This window comes from Oncorhynchus keta, chromosome 1 (assembly GCF_023373465.1).
Source record: "Oncorhynchus keta strain PuntledgeMale-10-30-2019 chromosome 1, Oket_V2, whole genome shotgun sequence".
In the NCBI taxonomy this organism is placed as follows: domain Eukaryota; kingdom Metazoa; phylum Chordata; class Actinopteri; order Salmoniformes; family Salmonidae; genus Oncorhynchus; species Oncorhynchus keta.
In genome coordinates, this window is record NC_068421.1 from 74,488,078 (window position 1) to 74,514,691 (window position 26,614).

The 26,614-nt window shown below is 40.8% G+C and overlaps 2 protein-coding genes across 7 annotated transcripts in view; both read right to left on the reverse strand.

The window, feature by feature from the left end:
* Positions 1 to 1,305: 1,305 nt before the first annotated feature.
* LOC118393076 (zinc finger protein Gfi-1-like) lies at positions 1,306 to 9,000 on the reverse strand. Of its 3 annotated transcripts, none has more exons than XM_035785353.2 (7): positions 8,869 to 9,000; positions 5,852 to 6,070; positions 5,240 to 5,392; positions 4,619 to 5,031; positions 4,327 to 4,464; positions 4,022 to 4,187; positions 1,306 to 3,794 (listed from the first exon to the last, which is right to left on the reverse strand). In XM_035785353.2, the coding sequence occupies exons 2-7, from the start codon at positions 5,961 to 5,963 to the stop codon at positions 3,607 to 3,609; spliced, it is 1,170 nt and encodes a 389-aa protein (XP_035641246.1). In that variant the 5' UTR covers positions 5,964 to 6,070; positions 8,869 to 9,000; the 3' UTR covers positions 1,306 to 3,606. The 3 variants fall into 3 exon arrangements, with proteins under 3 accessions (XP_035641246.1, XP_035641256.1, XP_035641237.1); XM_035785363.2 differs by having other exon boundaries at positions 1,308 to 3,794; positions 4,619 to 5,001; positions 5,240 to 5,413; XM_035785344.2 differs by having other exon boundaries at positions 1,308 to 3,794; positions 5,240 to 5,413.
* A 1,522-nt stretch (positions 9,001 to 10,522) lies between these two features.
* The window catches only part of LOC118393086 (ecotropic viral integration site 5 protein homolog), a 61,870-nt gene continuing 45,778 nt past the window's right edge, over positions 10,523 to 26,614 (reverse strand). For all 4 annotated transcript variants that reach the window (XM_035785378.2, XM_035785397.2, XM_035785388.2 and 1 more), the window contains 7 exons: positions 26,214 to 26,345; positions 25,759 to 25,899; positions 25,093 to 25,251; positions 23,713 to 23,859; positions 23,036 to 23,131; positions 18,446 to 18,541; positions 10,523 to 14,277 (listed from right to left, as the gene is read on the reverse strand). In XM_035785378.2, coding sequence (XP_035641271.1) covers positions 13,984 to 14,277; positions 18,446 to 18,541; positions 23,036 to 23,131; positions 23,713 to 23,859; positions 25,093 to 25,251; positions 25,759 to 25,899; positions 26,214 to 26,345 — 1,065 coding nt within the window. In that variant the 3' untranslated portion in view covers positions 10,523 to 13,983. The remainder of the gene's footprint in view (positions 14,278 to 18,445; positions 18,542 to 23,035; positions 23,132 to 23,712; positions 23,860 to 25,092; positions 25,252 to 25,758; positions 25,900 to 26,213; positions 26,346 to 26,614) is intronic.

Below are 26,614 nucleotides of genomic sequence, written 5' to 3' on the forward strand. Positions count from 1 at the left end.
GGAATATTTACATAGGCATACAGAGGCCCATTTTCAGCAACCATCACTCCTGTTTTCCAATGGCACGTTGTATTAGCTAATCCAAGTTTATCATTTTAAAAGGCTAATTGATCATTAGAAAACCCTTTTCCAATTATGTTAGCACATCTTAAAACGGTCGTCCTGATTAAAGAAGTAATAAAACTCTCCTTCTTTAGACTAGTTGAGTATCTGGAGCAGCAGCATTTGTGGGTTCGATTACAGGCTTAAAATGGCCAGAAACAAAGAAATGTCTTCTGAAACTCGTCAATCTATTATTTTTCTGAGATGTGAAGGCTATTCCATGCAGGAAATTGCCAAGAAACTGAAGATCTCGTACAACACTGTGTACTACTACCTTCACAGAAAAACGCAAACTGGCTCTAACCAGAATAGAAATAGGAGTGGGAGGGCCAGGTGGACAACTGAGCAAGAGGACAAGTACATTAGAGTGCTAGTTTGAGAAACAGACACCTCACAAGTCCTCAACTGACAGCTTCATTAAACACCTGTCTCAACGTCAACAGTGAAGAGTCGACTCCGGGATGAGTTCCTCTATCCCGTGTCTGTGTTCTTTTGCCCATCTTAATCTTTTTTTTATTGGCCCGTCTGAGATATGGCTTTTTCTTTGCAACTCTGCCTGGAAGGCCAGCATCCCGGAGTCGCCTCTTCACTGTTGATGTTGAGACTGGTGTTTTGCGGATACTATTTAATGAAGCTGCCAGTTAAGGACTTGTGAGGCATCTGTTTCTCAAACTAGATACTCTAATGTACTTGTGATCTTGCTCAGTTGTGCACCGGGGCCTCCCACTCATCTTTCTATTCTGGTTAGAGACCGTTTGCGCTGTTCTGTGAAGGGAGTAGTACACAGCATTGTACAAGATCTTCAGTTTCTTGGCAATTTCCTGCATGGAATAGCCTTTATTTCTCAGAACAAGAATAGACTGACGAGTTTCAGAAGAAAGTACTTGCTCCAGATACTCAACTAGTCTAAAGAAGGCCAGTTTTATTGCATCTTTAATCAGAACAACAGTTTTTAGCTGTGCTAACATAATTGCAAAAGGGTTTTCTAATGATCAATTAGCCTTTTCAAATGATAACCTTGGATTAGCTAACACAACAAGCCATTGGAAAACAGTAGTGATGGTTGCTGATAATGGGCTATTGTATGCCTATGTACATATTCCATTAAAGATCTGCAGTTTCCAGCTGCAATAGTAATTTACAACATTAACAATGTTTACACTGTATTTCTGATAAATTTGATGTTATTTTAATGGACAATAAATGTTATTTAAAAAAAAAGGACATTTCTAAGTGACCCCAAACTTTTGAAATGTAGAGTATATATACAGCTTGTCAGGCCTATAGGAACATTAGCTATAAAGGAATGTAAATATACATTGACGGTTTCTTTTTAAAGTTCATGATTATGATTAATGTTCTATTTTATATAACTGGGTAACTTGTATAGTTGTTTAGTTTCTTGTTGCTGTTCATTCTCTCATTTTATAGCTGCCCTCTTTCTGTTAGCAAATGGCTAATTACAAAATGTTTGAATAAATGAATGAGTATTGTTCTCAATGGAAGGGATAACAGTAGCCCACACATACACCTGTGTCCCCCCTTCCTGCTCTTGCGCTTACAAGCTGTGTTTCGGGCAGAGGTGGTGTACAGTCGATGCCCTCCAGCCATGCTATGTGACGCTTTTTGATGGGTCTTTAGTTCCACCTGCGGAAATCAATCCTGTCTGGTCCTGTTTCCAACTTGAGCTTTATGCAGAGTGGCCAAAGTTACATACCATTTGGTTAACGTGTAATATGCTCAGGCAACGTTTGAGGTCTAAACAAATAACTCCTTACTGCCTTGGTAAAAACAAACCAAATGTTTATATGAGTTTAAGTCTGATGAAACGCAGCAGCATCCTGTATCCTAGGTATTGGTGGAATTGAGTTTCTATTCCCTATGTATTTTTCCACATAAAATTATATTTGATTTATTTCACCATGACAAAAAGCTAAATTTACTCGTGGATGTCATTTTTTAAATTCTATAGTTAGCCAAATATTTTAAGCATCTGATTCTTCATTCTAAACTAAATTATTTGATAGATAGATGATTAAGCAATCAACTCTATGGCTTTAGAAAACTGCCCTTCTGGGTGGTTCAGATAAAAACGAGAAGAAAGCACAACCTGGTTTGATTAATGAATAATGGGGGAACATAAACCTACCAGTTGGAAGGCACTTGAAGACCTTCCTTGTGATACTCGACTTAATGTGTGGTCACCTCTCAGATTTCCAGTAAAATAGCCAATGGCAAGAAAGCACTTTATACAGACCTATTCCATGGCGTGAAGAATACACCAAGCCGCTGTAGGTGCTTTTTCGTGTATGTTTTAAATTAAAAAACGTCATATCAATTTGTGCTCAGCCAAGTTTTTCGGTTAATATTATACCCCTCAATGAATACAGGAGAGACATGTTTTCTATGAAAAATCACTGAAGGTTAACCACGAGGACAATCACTATCCACACAGTGGAAATATAGTATAAGGGCTCCATAACATCCGCATCGCGAAGGTTCAGCTTTACAGCATGATTTAAATTAACTTGACATTTCTATCGCTGAATCTGTAACGCTTCGGCGTTACAGAATGAATATATCCCTAATAATAATAATAATAATAGTAATAAAGGATTAAACTATTAAATTCAACGAAAATTAATTGCCTCAAATTAACATTATCACAGGTCCCCCTCCAAGACACATTTCAATGGGGTTTATTCTGTCTATAAAATGTAACCATGTTAGTTGTACCAATAGTCTAGACTAGCCTACTACAACGAATCCAGATAATCTGAGTTAGAATAAAAAATTTAAAAATATATATATTTGCGTTGGTTGTCCTTCAAATAATTCAGATAGGCCTATTGCAGGATGTTGCAGCTTGGAACATAATGCAGTAGGCTACATAGAAACGAAACAAAAACCTCTCGAAATCTGTTGGATTGCAGTTTTCATATTATATTTAAACGATAATCTGATTCATAAATAAGGTTTGACATTGTAGTAAATGACACCTGGATATACCGTATAGTTAGTTTATATTCTTAATATAAAATACATATGTGCTATTTGAATTCTAAGAATAAAAAAATGAAAATAACATTGTTTTTAAAATAAATACACAACCATTGTTTATTAAATCACATAGCCTTATTGTAGTAACTGTTGTGCCAGCATCCATGGCGTCCAACTAAACAAAGTGTCTGTCATTCTTTAGACAAGGTCTATTTTCCCAATTGTCCGTTGGAAATTGGTCGTCTGTTGTTTTTGTTAACGCGGTTTCTTTGGGGTTATTACCTATCTGGTTATTTTGTACAAATATTTTGGGTTCAGATAGTGTCCCTCCCCAGTTCAAACCGGTTTTGTCTTAACCTACACTGCACAAAAGCCTCTATAACTCTCCACCAGTAAATCACAGTCTGAAATGTTTGAGGAATGGATAGCTACAGTAGCTTATTTCTGGTTTCCAAAACAATTGTTTTGTTTTATAGTGTTTGGTGCCCATTCTTTTATTTGATTTTAGTTTGAGGGTTTTAGTCCATGTTGTGACTCTTTGTGTCTTCTTAAGTCGACTTTTCTCTGGAATCCCTTGCTGCAGAGGTCGCATCCGAATGGTTTGAAGCCCGTGTGTTTCCGGCTGTGCGTTATGAGGTTGGAGCTCTGGCTGAACGCTTTCCCACACACTTGGCATTTGTGCGGCTTCTCACCTGCAGAACAAAAATGTATACATTAACCATCGCGTTACCTTCAGTAGCCAAACCATATAGGCAAGCAAGCGGTTTTATTTGATTTTATTGTATCAGGTCTTCAGGAAAAATGCATGTCAATAACGCATGACCTCACCATTATGCATTGGGTGGTCGTGTATGCAATTAACATATTTAGTGTTGCAACGAGGTCTACTAATAGACTAACATTTCTGACGCCTACTTGCCTGTGTGGATGAATGTATGTTTCTTCATGTCTGATTTCTGGTGGAACCTCTTCCCGCAATGCTGGCATGGGTAAGGCCGTGTATCAGAGTGGATGAGGAGATGCGTGGAGAGAGTCGATGACCTTTTGAAGCTTTTACCGCATATTTTGCAATCAAAGCTTCTTTCCTGTGGAAGTATATAGGCAAATATAAGTCTAAATATGATATTTATTAGCTCGTCAAAACAGTAAAGTAGCCTATTTTGCTTGTTGCCTTTGAATAATCAATGACAAAAACTAGAATGGTCTAGATTCTAGAATAGTCACCTGAGAGTGCACAGCTTTATGTTGCTCGAGGCTGACAGCATGTCCGAAGGTTTTGCAACAGATATCACAAGCGTAGGGCCTCGTGCCACTGTGTGATCTGCGAACGTGGACCTCCAACCCATGGGGAGTCGAAAACGCCTGCAGAGGGAAGTTGTGTGAAATTCGTGAGGGGAATGATGATGGTACAAGGTAAATAAAGAGAGGGACAATTGTGTCCATAACCATACATCTTCAAGCAAATCATTGCAAACATAAACTGCTTAAATCTTTACATTTGCATACATTATCTTACCTTACTGCATTTGATGCACTTGTAGGTACCATTCAGAATGAACCGTGAGCAGGGTAAGTCAGACACAGCCTTGATTTCTGGGCTTTTCCCGTACAGGTTCCTTTCAGAATACAACCCTATCCCGGGGGCGGCAGCTCTCTCGAACAGACCGGCAGCGGACCGGTAATCACTGTCATTTTCTGCTACCGGACTTCTGTTAAAGAGGGTTGGTTCAATGGCCCGGTCGCTGTAGTACCCTAGCTCCGGGCTTCTCTTCAAGTCCATGGGGTGGTGGTGCTGGTGATGGAGACTCTGCTGGACCAGGTGACGGATGTCCGAACCAGAGTAACTGTTCCACGCATAGGGCCGGAAGGGAACAACGGGGAAGGGTTGTGTCTCGTCCACTGGGGGAGACAGGGATTTCTCTGAATCTACTATTGCGTTGCAAAAATAAATATAATTCATTAGTGTAGGCCTATTGTGATTTAATAGTTTAAGATGGATATCGGCATACAAGCAATCAGGATGTCCCATCATCAAATTGTGAAATTGTAATCGCAGTGCATAATTTATCATTGCCTCTGCTACAATCTCCCACTTTGGGATAGCTACATTTTAATGCACCACAGACTAGATCTCTACCTGGTGATGCTGAAGGCGATGGAGGCCGCCAGAAGTCTTCATAAACTGAAGCTGGACTGCACACACTGTCCCCACAGCTGAGTGTGGACTTGGAGGAGAAGTCAGCCGTGTCCACATGAGAGTCTGGGGAGAACCCGCGGATGGCATCGCCTCCTGTCAAGGCATCCGAGTCATCTAGAATTATTGTAAGAAGAAACAATATAAATAACTTTAGTAATAGCCTATATGTGTCAGTACAATTAAACGTTATGAATAATTATACGAGCAAAATCATTCCACTGAGGTTAGTGTACCTATCGAAATAATGTAAACATGTACGATTTGACTACAGGATAAGCCCTTATGGGATATATATTCCTTTGAATTAACAGCTAGGTTTTCATTATAAATCATAGGCTTGTATTTCTAATATATTGCTGCTTCTTTTGAATAAAGCCGTGCCTCACAATTTAACAATCTGTAAAACTAGACAAATAAAAGTGGATATTTATAATAATATAATTAGGCTACAGAAAAACGAGTTTGTTCCATTTCGATTGAAATAATTTGCATGTACAAATGGTGCACCTCACACAACATCCAGACATTAACATGGAAATAACAACCACATACCTGCACATATATGAGCTAAGATAGTATCCAGTCTACTGTAGTCATCTTCTAAGGACCGAGGCTTGTGGTAGCTGTGCGCCTTCTTACTCTTCACCAAGAAGGACCGAGGCATTTTCACTCTCCTTGTTCGGTCTCTGCTAATATCCAAAATCACTGGCCATCCAGATCCAATAGCAATCTGCACCTCTGTTCCTGGGATGCGGTGCTGCAGTCTTATCCCTGAAAAGATTTGAAGACTATTGGTTGACAATATGTGGTCAACTATAAGAGATTTCTGGCTGAAGATGGAGCACGCGCACACGCCCTCTCACGTCTGCCAGGTGTTGTGGGCGGGGACAGGTGCCGAGGCTAGAGGAAACTCCTCCCCAGTTCATTGCCGCCCCTGGAGCCTATGATTGGTCCGTCTCCAGAACAAACAGCTCCCCAGACCACACCCCCTCACGGATCAGCCTGTATCTCTCCACGGGGAATTAAAACCCATGGCAATCAGGATAAGTGATACACTGCTTTATGTGTTACTTAATCCCTCCCTATACCTAGCTGCAGGACAGACAGGGGGAGAGGAAACGCGGAGACCAACAGCACCTGGGTGCCAGTCAGTCAGGGTTGCTGTGGACCGGAGTGTGCTACGTGTGTCTCTAATCAACATGACTCATGAGACGTGTTATCTACATGCTTGATAATGGTACAGAATCCACCTATTTCCGTAATCGATTGAGCACGAATGAAAATGCGAATTAGAGAATAGTAGGCGAAATATGGACGTGGTTGTGCCCGTATAGTCACATGTTGAATAGCCCCTCACTGGCTTACATAGCATTTCTCAAAATGAACAAATGTTGGAAAAAGACTAATGATAATACTGCATCAGTCTGGAATTGTCTTGCGTCCTTCACAAATGTATTTTTATCCATCAATTTGGTCGGTGTCTCTTCATATATACATAAGGCTGTGTTTAATAACCGCAGACAGTCGCTGTCCACACGCCTGCCTGCGGGGCCACGGAAGTTTCGTATTTCCCGCAGTATTATAATATGCTCAATGAGTAAACAGTGTTACCTCTGTTCTCTGTGCGCATAGTAAGGCCGCTGATTACCTGTTCTGGACCTATTACGCACAGAACAACAGGCATTCAGCTCGCCTAGCACTCCAGACTGCCAGTGTGGCGGAGAATATCAGTATCAGTCACGTTTCAACCAGCTGATGGCGCGTGCCAGACATTCAGGATACGTGATAGACATAAGTTCTATGTCCTTACATTATAGGTCTACTACGTTATCTTGCTACAATATTCATATTCGACAGGTGAAATGATTAACTCAAAAACACCTATAAGCCTATTCTTTGAAATTATTTGGAGTATACCACAATGTAACTAAATGAGTTAGTTATGGAAGTTAAAACTTGGCCAATCAAACGAAATAATGGCAATGTTGGTACGAATTCATATTTAAATATAAATGTACGCCTATTCGGTTATGACCTTTGCAGTGAGACAATATGTTGGCGACAGGAAGAGTTATAAAACATTTTATAATAAATAATTTTGTTTTAGACTCATGACGTAGCATTATTTTTTAGTTATTTTCTGTCATCTTATTTCTATTATTTTTAAAATGCAGAAGTGTTCTATCGGGTGCAGAAAGGCAGGCCAAAAGCCACAAGTGTCTTGCAGGAAATCAAAGCGCCATATGCCCTCTATCGATTAGAAACATCGCCGCTGCATCCGGAACTCGCATTGGGTTGGAGGAGATATGACACGCTACCGCAACACAATCTCAAAAGAAAACGCCATGGCTACCGATCAAACACAAGACACACTGACGCGAGGTAGTCCTGACCATTGCCCAATTTCTGGTGCAATGATATGACGTGACTTTATTTCATATAGAAGCTTAGAAAATATATTCAACTAATCAAACCACTGGATCGTATTTTGAAATGCTTTAATAGCACAATCCAAGCAAATCATTTAGGTAGAAGTTCATTTCTAGCCTATTTGAATGGAAAAACGTTTTATGCAATTAATTATAGGCCTATCGTTTAACAAAATAGCACTCAGAGTCAAATAACTTAGGTTATTACATTTGATAGGCTATACAATACATCAGATAAGAATGCCTTTGGCACCACCAATGCATAGCCTATCAGTTAGCCTATTGCTCGTTTATCTCAATAATAATCATACATTATGAGGCCGTTTATCAAAATTCAGCAGGCCTATACTTTCCAACTAAATAACCAGTCATCTGATTGATTTGTTCTCCCTTTATGCATAGCTTATTAAACAACAGGTTCTTCGTGTCTTTTTCCATATGGCTATTAGCGGTTTTATGTGCATTAGGTATAGATTTAAAAAAAAAAAAAAAAGTACAATCAACAACCATTGCTGAAATATTTATAATTTATAGACTAACTTTGTTTAAAAAAAATAAATAAGAATGGTTTTCCATACACGTTTTTGCTTATTGAAATGTATCACGGTATTGAAGGATGGAATCAATGGCATTGGCTGCATGTAATGAACATAATAGTCTCTGTTGAAAGCCTGTGTCAAACTTCGTTATCTTCTCCTCTCATTTGAAATGCGCGCTGGATCCCACCGCACAGTTCAACAAATACGAAAAAGCAGCCTAAGCCCACGCATATAAACCTACAAACTTTTAGCTCAAAGGTTTCTGACACACAACATAATTCTAAAGGTCGCCTCTCCACTGAGTCAGAAATGTACAGCTATGTTTAAGGTATTCTAATAAATTAAATTACTCCACTTTTTTGTCCACGAAAATGAAAAATGTTGAGCATCTATGCTGCATTGCGCAATTCATCCACGTGTTTAGATAAAGTCTTACACATGTTCTTATCAATAAAGAACTGTACATGTTTTATGTTGTAGCCTATCAATTTAATATTATGCCCGTGTGCCTCCTCTTAACGCAGTATACTATAGCCATGCAATTGACCTAGAAAAATTAAAGAGGTTGACAGTCGTGGAGCAGGTTCAAGGCATAGCCTACCGGAGTTCAAGCGTAATGAAAGCTCCTCAGACTTGTCACAACAACCTGGGTCCAGTGCCGCTGAAGGATCTTCTTATGCGTTGTTGTCCCATTGAAAGGTGCATCGCAAGACATGCAGCTCTGAAAGTTGGCCTCTTAAAAGCAGCAGAATGATTGACTTCCTGAACGTTATTTCAGACATTTGATTCATACAGATGTGGAGGAAGAAAGAAGGAGGGGGGTTAGCATCACGGACTGACTGAGCGCTAATTCTAACTAAGCTCAACATTGAACCTTGTCAAATTGGCATAGGCTACCAATGAAATAGTGTATTAAGGACCAAAGTGCCGTATAATTATTTAATCCGTTATCCAATGGGCGTTGTACATTTTAACTGTAAAACATTTTTACCCACCCAAATCAAATAAAGTTGGGGAGAGTGGGGTAAATTGAGACATTTTCTAGAATCAGCATCACTCCATCAAAGCAAACACTATTCTTTCTAACAAAGATATCTACATATATTCCAGGATTTTGTATGTCCATAGAAATCAGAAGTCATGCAAATATTACAGTTTTGAAAACATAGCTTGTCCAAAGAAAGTGGTCTCCTGGCACAATTTACCCTGGGTATGAGGTAAATTGAGCTGTGGGACAGGTTAAATTAAGCTGCCTACACATTTCTGTGTTGAATGAAATATTACCACAATCTTTCTAAAACATTATCTATCTTTATTTCCCAAACACAATTCAATACGATAACAATCACTTCGTATTCTAATAATTTTAAGCATCTTTTAACACAGACTTAACACCTAACACTGTACTTTTCAAATACTTAACGTAGGCCTGCCCCTGTTGTTACCTCACATCCCAGCGATAATGTCCAATGATCAAATTTGCAATGAATCTGACTTTTAGTCCATGAGAAGATTATTATTTTAAGCGTTAGCTTAATTAACCTAGTCAAAAAAGTTAATTGTTAATAGTTTCCTTATTTAAGATATTAATGCCAAACGTAATATGGTTCATCATGGTAATGTCATTGATGATCCTAAAAAGTTTCAAGTTGATAGGCCATTTTTTTTTTCAATGGACACGTAACATCGTATTTCCTGATTCATCAACAACTCAGCCATCTCATAACCAATCCCTTAGATCTTCTCAAACTAAGTTAAGCAATGTACCATGGGCCTGCATGGTGTTATTTGGATTTTCCAAAATGTTCAAGATTGGAGGGAAATTTGTTCAGCATAAGGAAAGGCATAGAAAGTGTCTATGTTAAAGGGGCCGCAAATATGAGGGATTAAGTGAGGCTACTTATAATAGCGCCACCTATAGGCCAATTGGTGCCATTGTTTTTGACCAAATGACACATGGCCTCTTGTTTCTGTATGCCAAATTTGTATAAATAAAGTTGATCTATGCTTGAGTTATTTAACCATGTCGAGGAAAATAAATGATCTAAGAATAACAATAGCTTTGCTGTGAACCCCTAACAATGATATATAGGGAGGGTAATAGCCCATGAATTCATGCAACCCAAAACTATTTTAAGGTTATTTAAAAAAAATGACATGATACTGCAGTAAAAGATGTAAGAATGGAATTGTATTTGCTCCACCATGGTTACTATTACAGCACATCAGTAAACACTATAACATCAACATGAAAATGTTTATCAAATAGTTTATTTGTGAACTCAAACACATTAATTTCACATACATGTTTTCAGAGTGTGGTAATGATTATTCCATAGTGTTATTACTCCATGTAGACTTCTCTCTTTACTGCATTATATTGTCTTTCTCTGAAAGTGCCAAAACTGCGTCATGATGCCTTTCCAAATATTCCATCCATCGTTGTCCTCAACCAACCAAGGAATATCACATCAGTATCACAAAACCTCTTCTGAACAATGAGTCCGTGCGTTCTGGATATAAATATTTTGCAGAGACTTGGCTGATAGGTTTTTGGTTCTAATGCTTTAAAAAACGTTTAAAAATCTAGCCATTATAAGATGTCCATTGTTGTGGGCCTCATTTCCAAGTTGCGATGTAATTTAAGCATTACGATGATTGTACCGAATGCATCGTTATTTACGAGCTAACTTTAAGTGTTCCCAAAACAAGCACGCAAAGAGACCATGTGTCGAGACTGATAGGATAGAAAGAAAAACAGCGCTCGGATCAGCTTTCACCATTCAAATCTGATTTTAACATAATTTTGCCAAAATACTGATGACAGATCAGCTCATAGAGAGGCGACACGGTTTATTATGCGTATAATAATGCACGAAATCACAGATTGGGCATATCATTACACACGTTGTCACACGGAGGCAAACATTACAAATTATAGCCTCGTCGCAAACCAGAACTCAACTGATTGAACATGAAATTGATTTCAATAAGATTAAAATAGGCTAATTAGGCTCTGTTGTCCATATAATATGTGTAATAATCTCGGTTTTAATTTGTTTGCAACAATTCTAAATACTTTGGCAACTTTGTATTTGTAGTCAACTAACGTCCTTCTGAAGTTATCGGCCGTTACAGTCAGACCAATAGAATCATGATGTTTAGGAGATTTTTAGCGGAGATCTGTGAATAGTGACGCGGAAGGGCAAAAATACATCTAACGATGCACGTTGACTGCTCTACGAGTAGTCTGGATCACTCGTAGATGTGCAACGGTTTTTAAGAGCCACGTTACTAACGCAGGCTCAGGGAAACACCGTGGCTACTAAATATACATAGTAATAAGGTTGTAAGGATTATCTTAATGCTGCAGGCTTAGGGAAACACCTTGGCTACTAAATATACATAGTAATAAGGTTGTAAGGATTATCTTAATGCTACGATGGCTCTGGGAAACAAGGCGCAGGTCATGTCAACCTAGAGAAGTTGTCTGTTTTAGTGTTCTGCTAATCCTGATAATGGATCAACATCAACCTTTATGAAACCAAGTGGTGCATATTTATCTGGCAGGCAGAGCCTACGGTTTAAAATTCCATCATTGTCTCAGATCTGTCATGCCAAGGCATCACAACGAGTTATAGGCTATACAGCACAAACTGATCTGAGACCAGGCTTATACAACCCATCCTACAGTTTGGTAACACTTGACAATACACTCTGCTTCATTCACAGAGGAAACAAACGGCACATTTCTTATGATGCATGCCAAATGGCAAGCTATTACCTACATAGTGCATTACTTTTGACCAAAAGCAGTGCACTACACATAGGGAATAGTTTGCCATTTGACAGACATGTATAATTATCTTCTTAGTATTTTCAGATAAAAGTATTGTTTCATTGGCTTGGACAGTCATTCATTTCGTGCAAAAGTACAACATAGCAATACTTCTGTTTAACATTATTTATGTTGATACAAGATTCAGATTACAGTTCTTATACTTTTCATTATGTCCCTTAATTATTATTTATTTAAAGATCAATATTCCCACTTTAGATATAGCAGTACTTCTAAATCTGGGCTGGTTTACTTAACAAACTAGTTACATGCTTCCATTAACCAAAATGCTGAAACGTATCCTAATCTATGAAATTATGAAGCGATCCTAAATCTGCCCTTCCTCCAAAAGTAAGATCGTCCCAACAGAGAAAAGTAGGATATATGAAAACATCTACAGAACATTGAGACTGTGGATACGTTCCCATACTCTACCCCTTTTCCGAAGAGTGCACTTGTACACTCCCCCTCATAGATATAAAAGAAATGCACTGGTGTAGGGAATACGGTGAAAACTCCCTTCATGCTTGCTTGCACCAATCCAATGCCTTTAAATGCACGAGGGCACATGCACAAGTGCACGTGCACAAGTGCTCACTTCTGGAAAAGGGTGGAGAATTGGAACACAGCCCACATCTGAAAGAAATGTCTGCTAATCAGTTATCTGTGCATTTTGACAAAACTAGAGTGATATGTCCCTTTCAGCCGCATCCTACATTAAACAGATATGCAATAATTCATTAGATACATATTTTCAAGTCAAAATGGACATGAAAAACAAACAATTACATATATACGGAGTATACAGGATTCAAATTGACCTTTGGATAGGCCTATACCAGGCCTGATGATAAACAGGTTGTATGTCTCAAGGCCAAAAAGCCAACATTATGTCAACCTAGGTCGTGCACATTGTTGCAAATAGCAAGTTTTGAAACAAAAACATGTTTTTAATTTTTTTTTTTAGAGAAGTGGTACACCGTTCCTGGAGGAACTGCAAAGCTCCATTTCCAACTCCTTGGTCTAAAAATCTAGTTAGTATATAGTCCCCTGATGGGGGACATATCAGCTGTTAAACTGTTAACACTAGTCCCTCCCTTTTTTGGTCATTTTTTTCTTCCCTTTGTTTGCTGTCTAGTGAATACGACCCTAATGCTTGTTGACACTTTCTGTTTGATACTGGGGCTCATGAACCATGTTCAATAGAGACATTCATCACTCTTCAGTACATTATTCTCTCCTGATATAATAAAGACACCCACACAAAAGGGCTCTATACATTTTTGATTGTCCACTTATAAAAGCGATAAAAAAATAAAAACGGATTGAAAGAAGTGTCATAGTCATTATAAAGCATAAAACATTTTATTGCACAGTCTCTGTGTGTTGTATCTGTTGTACCATGGTTGGTTGTGGGGCTGAGGGAGAGCCTGTAGTTTGGTTGTCTGTGTGGGGTCACCCTGGACAGGGTAAGCCTAGCTTCGTGGAGCACAGGTGGCTACTTGAACCTCCATGTTGTCCTTCTCTGATCTGCCTGTCTGGGGTCCAGACCAGAGCAACACACGGATATGATCCTCTTCTGGTGGGTTTTGGCGAAACAAGAGTGAAGCAGACTGACGCAACGGACAAAGAAAAAAACCAACTCCACCACAGGTGTGATTCTGCTACGACTTCACTTGTTGACAAAGCCCACACATTCCATTCCAAGCTTCCAAAGATGCCATTGAAAGGAGCTCCCTACATTGGAGTCCCAGACAGTCAGACGCCATTCTCCTGAAGAGTGGCTTGCTACCATGGACAACCCCTCTGTCCCACTGTACCAGATCAGAACTGCCCTGATCAGCCTCCAGGCATCTAGCGATGGTGTCCATCACCCAGTCACACGGTGGTGTGTTTGTGGGTGCCAATGGGAGGCACAGAGAGAACCAGACCATGCCCATCATCATCCCCCTCACTGTCAGTGTCCCCAAGACCCAGGGAGGGGTGCAGCCTGATGCGGCTGATGCTGCTGTGCTGATGGTCCAGGTGGGAGGGGGTCTTGCCCACACATGTGTCTTCGTCCGAGGAGTGGTACGACTCATCATCTGGTATGTAGTGATTGACAATGTGGATCCCATCAAAAGCGGGCTGATTGGACATGCTGCTCCCCCTCTGGCCTTTTAGGCAGCGGATCTGTGGAAAAAGAGTAGAAGCGTTTAAAGGAGGAGCATGTAGAGTAATGCATAATGGGGACGTGTAAATAAACACACTGGTGAATGGGAATTGTAAAATTAAAGATCCATATATTGCCAAGGCACATGAGAACATCATGGTTGTTCATCTTTCTAGAAATCACGTGCAAACTACAACAAAGACGTCAACACCAATAAAAACATAAGTTCTGAAATTGACACTTGGAGATGAATTTCTAAACACATGCAGCGGGCACGTTCACACTCATTTGGGTAGACATGTTCAAGAAGCGGCTGTCGGGAGGAAATATAGGAGGACGGGCTCATTGTAATGGTTGGAATTGAATAAATGGAACTGAGTCAAACATATTGTTTCCAAATGTTTGGTACCTTTTCATTTATTCCATTCCAGCCATTACAATGAGCCTGTCCTCCTATAGCTCCTCCCACCAACCTCCTCCTCTGACCATGCTCCACCCTTCACCACAACACATCTGATATTAGGTATAGGCTGCAAAACCATTGGAAGATGGGTTGAGGTCAGGTCAAAAGCTTGGTCTGGGCCACACCTGCCCTGCCTAGAACTCACCTGGGTCAGCCTGCCTCGCAAAGACAGACATGTAGGGAGAGAGACACACTTAGAAATCTAGTTATTGTACCGGTACTTGTCACTTTTCTCAAATATTAGTGCTTCATCTGTTAAATGTAAAAAAGAACAAATGTACAACAGAGATCAGTGATTTGAAACTACCGTGTTAACTTGACTGATGCAAGTGTGCAAAGACACTTCCAGGCTAAAAACCAAGAGCCGTTCGTGGCTTATTTTTGATCCTGAGAAAGATTAGTCAACTTTGATTTAGCTCAACTCTGTGGCTGACTGGAAACCTTACTCTCTTATGAGAATGTGTGATTGAAAAGAACTGAGGCGACACTTTTTCTTCTTGGTCCAAGTGTCTCACTACCGCTCTTCTACCATCCCCAAGAAATGCATAAATTAGGCCTAATAATTATGCATTGGAAAAAATGGAATCAACAAGCATATTCACCACTTATTTTACCACTCCTGAGACAGTCTTTTGATTCTTATAATCAAATGTATTATTTTGTGTGCAAAAAAAAAAGAAGTCTAGTCAGTATTTCCAGCTAACTGCAGTATCTCCAGGATTAGATCTCTCAGGTCATGAAGGTCCGGCAGGGGAGTTTGTACACCCAGATCCTGGCTATGAGGCCATTTAGAACCTTACACCACCAACGCTTCAATCAGCATGTTTCATAGTTTCACTGCCGCCCATTAGTTTAACACCACTGACCAAATGGCACCCTATTCACTTATAGGCTGTTTCAACTTGTCAATTTAAAAATATTTTCTAACAAGTTTTATTTTCTAACAACAGTTTGAATTTAGGTGTGTTCCGCCTCCTCGTTAATTCACACAAGAAGTAGCCCATTTCAATTTCAATATTGTGGACAATTTATGATGGAGGCTTTATTGAGGGGACAAACATCTCTCGTCAAAGAGGGCCCAAGCACTTCCCCAGTGTTTCCCCAGATCAACTATGAAGACATTGCTCATCTCTTCTCAGAACAGGCCTTGCACAAACATTTTCCCCCAGCACATTTTCTGGCTGGCACCCGCATTGCCTTCATGATTGTTTTCCGTATAAAATTGGACATGTGTGCGTTCCTATCAAAGTAAGTGGCTTATTTTCTCTATATCGTGTTGTCGTTTCTGCTGTAGCACACCATATGTATGTACGGGTCATAATGTATTTGCTGTTTTATTCAAGTACTTCTTGCATAATTCTTGCATAGATTGTAATGGACACATGTGTGTAAAATACTTAGTTGAATGTTGTACTGATTATGATGAAAAAATGCTAAGCTATTTGCCGGCTATGTGTGGCGCCAAGTTTGTTGACAACATACAACGCATTCTGTCTGTCAGACCAAAGATGTTAAAATAAGGAATAGTTCACTCGACTGACTTCTGTAGTTTAAGACAACTGTGAACTTGGAAAAAGAGTAGGTAAAATCCTGATGGCAAATGATCTTCAGGTCGAAGCTCTAGAAAGAGTTCCAGAGTTGGAATCCCGAGTTGGATGACTGTTCAAAACTATTTTTCCCAGTCGGAGCTTGTCGCCCCCCTAAAATGAACCCCACACCCCACCCCACACACACACACACACAAACCCCTAAAATAGTTTCATCCCTGTTTAGCTTTCGCACTACGGTTAGGCTAGGCAGTAGGCTTGTATTTGGTGTGATGATCTGTGAGGTGAAAACATTTTAATTTTCTTTGTCAAAAACAGTAAACGACTTGCCAAGTCATATGCTCCGGTTCTTGTATACACTAACAAGTACATCGACGATTTGTAATATGCTGAAAAGTGGCTAAACTAAGTCAACATTTTTCAGGCAATGAGCGCAGCCATCTTTGACTTTGTTTATTTGCGTCTTGTAGTGAATGGCATTCTGGGATTAGGGAATTTTCACCAAACAAACAAACAAACATGGCTGCCATCAAAGAATTTAGCTGCTGTAAGCTTAGCTGACACGCATTTATTTTCTAAACAACATTACATTATTCTCTTGTGCTCACCAGAGACGTGGTACATTGTAAACTAGTCTAGCTGTTAGGTCGCTAACTTCTGTTTTGTTTTTTGACAGCGCAACCTGTTTAGACTGTTTTACGGAATGAGTGTTCCGTGTGATGCTTGGATGATGAAGTTCGCATGCATCTTATACAATAAAAGGTCAAATTGAGGAATGAAGTTTAATAGTTTTATTTTCCATCAGCACAAAAAAAATATTTAGATGCTGTTTAGACGCGTTTGTTGCATCATACGTACTGTACTGTTCCAATCACATATTTGAGATCGTATGCTGCAGGGATCACTCAACAACGATCACAAATGCGTGATCGTATCCGTCAATGGATTACGGGAATAGGGTGCCAATTGGGATGCATATCTGAGTCCAGCCAAGAAGAGAGGAGGCGGAGGGATTCTGTTCTGACTGACTGACTCTGCCTGCCTGTCTGTTCTCCTGCCTGACTAACTGCACTGTCTGGATAGGAGATCCATAGCGACACACTGCATGATTTAATGCTCAGCTCAGTTTAAACACAAGACACCAGCCTTTGTTGTCCTCTTTTTTTAGGTGGTACAAATCTGACTACATCCTCCCTTGTAAAGGATTGATTTGCTGGAAGAAAACAAATGGCTTTTTTCTTCTACTTTTTCTTCTGGGGGTTTTCTACCACTCTTCTCACAATAAGAGTGGTTTATAAATATATATCAACTGGGTGGTTGAGCCCTCAATGCTGATTGGCTGACAGCTGTGGTATATCAGACCGTATACCATGGGCATGACAAAACATTTATTTTTACTGCTCCAATTATGTTGGTAACCAGTTTATAATAGCAGTAAGACACCTCTGGGATTTGTGGTATTTCAGCGTACGTAAGAACAGTCCTTAGCCATGGTATATTGGCCATACACCACACTCCATCGGGCCTTATTAAATATTTGCTTCTCTCTCTCCTCTTTTGCCTCTTGGAGTCATGTGCCATATGTCATATTACAATACATTGCACGCACATGCACCACACACAGAATAAAAGGGTGCATCAGGGCCTGCCAATATAATCCTACTAGGGATCCCTTCATTCACGTCTGATCAGGTCTTTGTATTATTTGAAAGACACTAATCTGATCAAAGATGGCCCACTCTGCTGAAGTGATAGTGTCAAAGTCAAACCGTCAAATCTGTACGATCTGTTGCTGATCCTGTAGATTTCTGTGATGAAATTCATAACCTTTAAATCCTTGATCTAGCAATTCTGATAATAATAGCTAGCTGTGGTGTACACAGAGGAGCAAAAGCAGATTATGAGACTCTTTTCTATTCAATCTGGGCACTCTCAGCATGTTGAGTAGTTGGTTTTAGGGTTATCTTTTAGAAGATGAGAGGAGAGGGGTGTGTAGTGGTAAATCAACACCCTCAGCGCAGGAAGCTTTTGGGCGTAGTTTACACTTCTAACCTACAGTTGGCTTCAAAATAGACAAATCTGAGCAAAATACAATTAACAAAATCATCTCTGAAAACAACAGATACAAACGTGTTTGTTTTTCTCCCGGTTCAGTATTCCCCTGTTGTAACTACTCACCTCATGTTTGAGTTCAGCTATCTGGTCCTTCAGGTCTCTGATGTACTGACTGGAGTCTGTGTTGTTCAGCTGGCCCTGGACCTTCCCTTCTTCTTTCTGTAGAAACAAACAGAAAATCACACATCTTAAAACATAACTTATCATTGTTCAGCTACTCATAACACTGGGGAGGAGATAAGAAGTTTGTGTCACTGCAGATGCTTTAAAAGTTGAAAACCTTGAATTGCTATAAGGGCAACTTGACAAGACCAGGTTGGGTTGCACTGTTGTATCATTCAGTAGAAAAATGTAGGAGGGAATTAGGGAGATTACTACCACCAGACGAGAGACATTATAGCTACACATCACAGGAAAACGTGCATCACAGAAGTATCATAAAATATACAGTATGTAGAGAGTGGCTGCTGACTAAGCCATAGATGAAGTGGGAAACCTAGCTAAGCTAACAAGGAAGCTATAGTCATTTGTGTTGTTATCCTCTCTGGGCCCTGGGGATGAGGCTAGTAGCTACTGTATGTTTAACTGTCAAACATGACACATGTGCTGTTTACCTTCCTCAGTGCAGACATCTGCAGCCACAGGAGACAAACACACATACCCCATACACACCTCAAATCAATCCTGTCGAAAGCCTGGGTGAATATACAAGTAGAGAGAGAGTAAGGGGCACCGACACAGGCTGAAGGGTTCAGGCTAACCACAACCAGCAACAGGAGAGGGTAAAAAGTGGAAGAAGTTAAAAGCAGGGGTGGGGTGGGTGAGGTAGTGAGGTGAGTTAACCATCTCAGTCTGACCCAACACCTCAAAATATATACAACGCTCTCAGTTCCTGTGGCCAGGTAAAGGTTGAGAGGTTGAGGGTGTAGGCTTAGGCCCCTGAGAAGCTGCTGACAAGCTGACAATGTGAAATCTACAAAACAGCTATTCTTCCTGGAATCTGTGTTTTTCTTGAGGTTCAATCCCTCCTGACAGAGCTAGTGATAAGGGAGAGGCAGTTAGCAAGACTTCCTCGTACTCAGCTGTGTGGATCCCCAGGTGCCAGGGGGTTAGGGGCTGTGGCCAGACACGTCAAACGTCTTTAAGTCATGTTGTGCATCCCAAATGGCACTCTATTCCCTATATACTGTACTATTGATTAGAGCCTTTGGGCAGCCATTGGGCTCTGGTCAAAATTAGTGCTCTATATAGGGAATAGGGTGCCATTTGGGATGCAGACGTGGTTTCCCTCGCCTGCCTGCTCCCCCCTAGTTCTACGCTCACAGCAGGTTAGCGTTTTTCATAATGCATGTTGTTCTGAAGGCAGCTCTGCCGAGTGGTCACTAGCTGGCAGTGTCACAAAGCCATAAAATCTGATTTAAAACCTAACCACACTGCTAACCGTAATGCCTAATCATAGCCTTAAATGAAGACCTAAAAGCCAATTTTTGTTTTCATGAACTTTTACAATATAGCCAACTTTGACTTTGCAGCTGGCCCATTTAGAGGAAATCGTTCAGTTCTGCCTCCAGGACAAGACTCATCCCAAAAAACACCAATCTACCTTCCCAGAGGTTGTTGTTGTAGTACGGCTTTTGGCTAGTGACATGGTGGCTTGTTCCCTCTGACAGATGGGCATTTCAACATAGTTAAGATGGCCAGATCTCATGTCCAGTTTCATGCTTGTTCTCGCTCTACAATCAATCTTTTTATATGGCTATGGCAGAGTAGCGTTAGATTGATTCTGTGCAATCTCGTGACATATCATGTCTGACCCAAAAAACAATAGCTACCCCAATAACAATAGTTACACTAATTATATTAGTGTTAAAAACAAACACCTATAGAAAACACAAGACAGGAAACATGACTTTTTGACAAAGGAGATGGCACTTCATTTCTTTGTAAAAGCAAACAACCATGTACAACTGCAGACAATTCTCAAGAGAGGAGTCCAAAAACACTGCGGAACCTCTAATAACCACTGAATTTGCAACAGCACATTCTAAAGCCCCCTGCTAAATATAAATCTAAATCTGGGGAGCATATCATGCATGCAGAATGACAAAATCATAGATAGGCCTCCAACATGTCACCTCTGGTTCTAGTTGTCAGTTTGTCTTCGCCTCACAGTAGGAAGTGGTTTCTTGTCTTGACAAGAAGATAGCCGAGCTGTGGTATTATCATGGGTCACACATACATTCAGCTACTTTCATACTGCAAAAACGATGGATGTAAAAACCCTGATGTCCATTTGACTATACGTTCAGTTTTATCGACTGGAGGTTCTTTGCGACCCTATAATTGTGAAATTCTTTAACTCAAGATATAAATATAGACATCACTGGCATGCTGTGAATACTTTCCAATAGTGGGCTGTAGTGCAGGTGGGCCATACTGATGTTTAAGTTAGAGGAAGATCAGGTAGGCAGGCCGTCACAGGGGCTTTTTCAAGCTAAGAGTACTACAATGATAAGGGAAACACTGCAAGGTACAGTGGGCAGAAAGAAGTGGGCGACACTCATTGGATAAATTAACTAAAGCTACACATAATACATTCCTATTTGGAGAAAAAAACAAAAAAATGAATTTCTGAAGCTGTAAATTTCTGTCTATTTGTGTGCGAACCACCCTCCAACAAAGACTAAGTTTAAGTTTGAGCGAGACAGTACCCACTTTCTTCACTATTTGGAAAAAAAGTCACTTATACTGTGGCGCGGCTCACAAAGAGCAAACCTCTGTCATGTTATAGCGTGCCATCAGACACCTTTTATGGGTCTTTATTCAAGGTGTTAAATGCAGTGGACAGCAAGTTATCAGTCATTGCTTTCATGGGTCTACAACCAGAGCAACTGAGAGCTAAGGTAACACAGGCCATCTACCCACAACCTTAAGAGCTGCAACCAGGTACCCAAACCACAGACCAAGAGTTTGTCACTGGCACCACACACAGTGGTTATACATAGGGAAAATACCTGTTTTGTCTGTCTGGCAGAGACTATTAGCATCCTATGCACAGCATATTCAGAGAAGGCTAGATTAAAAATTAACTCAGTTTAGTGAAGATTGAGATTATCATCAGTGTGAGAAGGGGGCGGTACTCAGTAGTAGTGAACGCTGGTGTTGATGCACTGTTGTTGTTGAAGCGCCTAGTAACAAAATCTGACTATACTATGTGTGCATGGAAGGGATGTTTGTTTGAAAAAGTCTATTGACACTGATTCAAATGGTGAGTTCTTAAAAATATCACATTTAAGATGCTTAACAATGCATATAAGGCTGTCTATTTCTTATACACCATTTTTGGATGCATTAGCTCTGTGGTATAAGCTAACTGCGGGTATAAAGGGTATATTAGAGGGTGTATGTGTGTGGGCCAATGGTGTGAAGAAAGCAGACAGTCTGACACTTAGTTAACTTGTGAAGGGAACGTTTCTGAAACACCAACACGTTGACTCGATGGAGACATCAAAGCTTCTGCATTAACATTTCTTCAGACTCAGAGCTGATGGAAAGAACTGAAGCAATCTAATATAATAATAATAATATATGCCATTTAGCTGACGCTTTTATCCAAAGCGACTTACAGTCATGTGTGCATACATTCTACGTATGGGTGGTCCCGGGAATCGAACCCACTACCCTGGCGTTACAAGCGCCATGCTCTACCAACTGAGCCACAGAAGGACCACAATCTGTCAGTCTCCCCTGATTATTCTCATGACAGAAAATGAGTTAGAGTGTTGTATCGTGTATAGTTTCACACACATACAACCCCAACACCACACTAGATAAAGAACCGCAGCATGATATGAAGAGATGCACACAGAGGTTTCAATAATCTGACAAATCATAAGCACAGGAAGTGCATAGGTTATTTTCTACTAGCAGACAATCTGTTTAGCTGATGCTAATACATTAAACACTAACACAAATATTTTCTTCTGACGGTACAAAACACTACCTTTCCATGATGTTCAGTTATTTCAGAGAAAGGTTGATCTCAATCTCCAAATACATCGTTCTGGGTCTTAGGTTTTCGTCACAGGTTATTTGGACGTATCAGCATTGGGCGAAGGCGGTGCTTAAACTGCTTGGCTTCGATGGATGATAAACACAGTTTAAAATATCTGACCAAATAACACAAGCTTTTAGTTCTGGTTTAACTGAGAGTACCAAATCAAGCATGAGCATGGTTGGTATGATATGCTAGACTATAAGATGTCACACTGTCTATCAGAGAGATGATCATGGTTCACCTTTTCACCTCTGCAGTAAACTGTCACTTTAAAATACCCCACCTTCTTCCTCACATCAACGAAGAACACAAATAGATACAGGCTTTGAACTGTAAAACCTTCTTGGGGAATCTGTCAAGAGTTGATGCACTCAGAGTTAGCCTGTGTTCTCATATGTTGGAGTGGGTATGGAGTGTTGAACTGTGGGTTATGGTGAGGAGAAGTCTATGGGCTGGACACAAATTAAGCCGAGTCATGGACTATGAAGTACTGTCAATATAGATGAAAAGTACTTTTTAGTCCATGACTCGGCTAAATGTTCTGCACCAAGCTAGTGTGACAGTGAGGAAGGGAGGCCGGGGGTTAAGTACTGTACCTGTATCTCCAGTTCAGAGATCTGTTGCTGCAGCTCGGCCATGGCAGCGATGTTGTCAGCCTCTCTCAGCCTCACCGCCATCACCTCCTCCTTGTTCTGAAACAAACAAATGAACAAACACTGTCAGGCCAGTGTCACTCAACTGAAGTAATGTTTCTAGAGTGTTACCAAAGACATGTTGACAGCCATTACACACTAAGCCCCAGGGTCACAACAACATGCATCTGGGCGCTACTCTTAACACAAACTTTGAACCTTCTGAAACAGTTGTTCATTATGATTCCTGCAGTAATCCCAGAGAGACAAGGGGTGTTGCTGAGCTGCACAGAGGTTTCACACACACACACACACACACACACACACACACACACACACACACACACACACACACACACACACACACACACACACGTTATCTGAAGATGTCAGGCAAAACTGCTTGCCTCTTCAGAAGTTGGACTCTGAAGATCTGATTTTAACAAGAAGCAACGGATCAGATTAAGGATGATTTTTGACAACTCATCAAACCAGTGATTGAGAAATATTTCCAGTTTGACTGATTGTGGGGCCGATACACTCATACCCATTTCACACTATCATGCCGACCCAAACCAAACTGTGCCGGCTCAGATATTTTCTTGGCTCTAGTCATCTCAACAGCACATACTTTTTCTTACCTTGCACTCAATCTCTGCCTGTTTGCGTTTGATCTCCTGCAGCTGAACGTGTAGGCCCTTATTCTGGGCCGTAAGCACAGTCACACGCTCCTGAAAGCTCCGCCCCTCCTGCTCTGCCCGACGCAGTTGGTTGCTATGGATCTGGTTCTGCCGGAGGGGAAGGATATGGTAGGTAAATATTGGGAGGGGTCAGTTTACTCATCACACATTTCTGTTATTCTAGAATAGTCTCTATTCACAACCCCACTGTAATATCACAAGAGGCAACCCATTTAAAGCAGGTACTATAGCTTGAATCTGCTAAATTGCATTGTTCAACAACAACATTAGAAAGTAGTAACTGAACTCTGAATACAACACATCTTTATGGGAGCTATTGACAGTTAAGAATATGTACCTCTGCTACCCCTAGTGGTTGAACAATGCAATAGAAAGGGCCATTTGTTTACTCTCACACATGCATGTGAAGATACACTGGTACTAGGGCTGCATGACACACAGCAAAAATGTTTGATACCGTTAATTGCATCTCCATTTCACAGAATGGAACCTTTTAAGCGCATATATTGCCAAACGGACCCTTTCAAGCGCAGAACACAACACAGAACACAGTTACGGTCAATGCTAGTGCCTTCATTGCTGAAGACCTTGTGCTTCTTGCCAAAATCTTGTCTAAGTTTTGCCCAATATTACGGGAGCTATATTTTTTCTTTCTGCCACGGATTCATGAGCATGTCGCGGCCCATTTTAAACTACATTGATAAACATTGTTTAGCTAGCGAGTCATGTTACCTAACTAGCTAGCTATCAACCTGATAACTTGACCACGGACTAGGCTATGCACACATTTGGATGGTTCAGGAAGAACTGAAAAGGAATAGGCTTCTCAGAGATATTTCTAAAGGTGGGGTGTGTATGATTGTGTGTGTGTGTGTAACAGAGGATGTGTGTGAGAACGGGAGTAAGTGGGCGAGTTCGTTTTGTATTGCCAGGTGCCCCGGGTGGGTGGAGAGTTCGCTTAAGGACAAATGGAATGGCCTAAAATGTGCAAACTCCGCCCACCCGGAGCACCAGGCCATACAAAACTAACTCGCCCAGCGAGAGTGCGAGTGTGGAGGCCTATGTGTGTAAAGTTATCTGAACAGGACAGATGGTTACAGTGTTTTCATAACATTGTTGGACATGTTTAAAAGGTCTTTGTTCTTTTTTTACTATAGTCACACTCATTTAGAATGCCTGAAGAATAATTAGAATAATAATCAAATTAAATAATAATCAAATTAAAAAATGTACTCAATTATTTGAATCATTTGACAGCCATAATTGGTACACTACTAATATTTCTCCAAAGGCTGAGCTGTGTGTGTCTGTCTGACTGACCTGTGTCTCCAGCTCCATCATCCTCTGACGTGTCTCTCTGAGCTCTGCCTGGGCCTCAGCCTCCCGTAGCCTGACACTCATCAGCTCATCCTGCAGCTCAGACACAGCATTCTTCCTAGGGTTGTCCTTCCAGCGGCCCGCCGTACGCGCCAGGTGACGCTGTAGGAGCAGGGGGAGAGGGGGCGGGGGAGCACACAGTCAACCAAAGATGTTCGGACTCGACACACCTAAAATAGCAGTCCTCAACTCATACACACATGGAGATTGAGCAAGATATTCATGTTAATCCTCTCTGGGTCTCTTAGTGCTGTGTCTTGGGCAGGAGTACTCATGGTACAGCTGAGCTAGTCAAGTCAAACACATATCAAATTTTATTTTAAGTTCATCAGTTTCAATACACTATAGACCTACAGAAGGAAAGTTTTATTGCACATCCATATATTTATATATTCTTAATTCCATTTCTTTACTTAGATGTGTATGTATTTGGTACATGTTGTGAAGTTGTTAGATATTACTGCACTCGGAACTAGAAGAACAAGCATTTCGCTACACTCGCAGTAACATCTGCTACACACGTGTATGTGACCAATAAAATGTTATCTGTTAATGTATTTGAATCTTCCTTGTGTGTGTATGGTGTGGAGAATATATGTTCATCCTCACCTGCCAGTGCTCCTCCAGGTCTCTGACCTGTTGTCTGAGCTCCTTCAGCCCCATCACAGCCTCAGCCTCTCTCAGCTTCACTGCTATCAGCTCCTCTTGCAACCGCACCACGTTGGTGTCATCTGGCAGAGATGTGTTCCTCTGGGGGACAGGCAACCAAAACAATGACTGAGAAGACAACTTCAGGATGCTTATGTCACGGGACAGTAAAGTAAAAGGGATGCGTTCAGCAGGGCACAACATTGTGGAATTTTCAGATATAAATATTTACGTTAAAAAAAACTAGTCTCTACATGTAGAAAAGGAATCATGTCCAGTCTAGTCATGACATTTACATCTGCAATATTCCACAACGTTTGCCTATTCCAGGCAGAATGCCTGACAGAGCTGTGGGACTAGGAGGCACCGTGACAGTGTGTGAATTGATGATAGACAGTTTGAGCCAGGTAACACACCTTCTCTATGTCCAGGATCTTGTCTTGCATCTCCTTGAGGGCACACTGGGACTCAGCCTCCTTTAGCCTGGCCTGAACCAGCTCTCTCTCCAGCTGCAGGATGGACTCCTCTGTGTAGCGCGGGATGCCCTTCTACACAGGGAGGAAGCAGGAGGAAGGAGAGAGAACAAGAAGAGAGTAAGGAAGAGATCTAGAGTCAGAGCTTTATATGACTCCGGGAAACCGGCAGTGTCCTTAAGGTTGGTCTCTGAGTAGGAACATTATGTTGAATCTTGAAATAACTGCTAAATCAAATCACACTGTCTCCAAACAATATAAATGTAATGTATAACAATATACATAAACACCATGGGACCACGCAGCCGCCATACCACTCAGGAAGGAGACACGTTCTGTCTCCT

Bases quoted from the DNA above. Each gene is read 5' to 3' on its own strand.
- LOC118393076 (XM_035785344.2), bottom strand. From the start codon at position 5,963: ATGCCTCGGTCCTTCTTGGTGAAGAGTAAGAAGGCGCACAGCTACCAC. The intron at 5,414-5,851 runs GTATGTGGTTGT...CAATAATTCTAG, and splicing joins CTTAGCTCATATATGTGCAG to ATGACTCGGATGCCTTGACA. The intron at 4,465-4,618 runs GTAAGATAATGT...TTCCCTCTGCAG, and splicing joins AGTGCATCAAATGCAGTAAG to GCGTTTTCGACTCCCCATGG.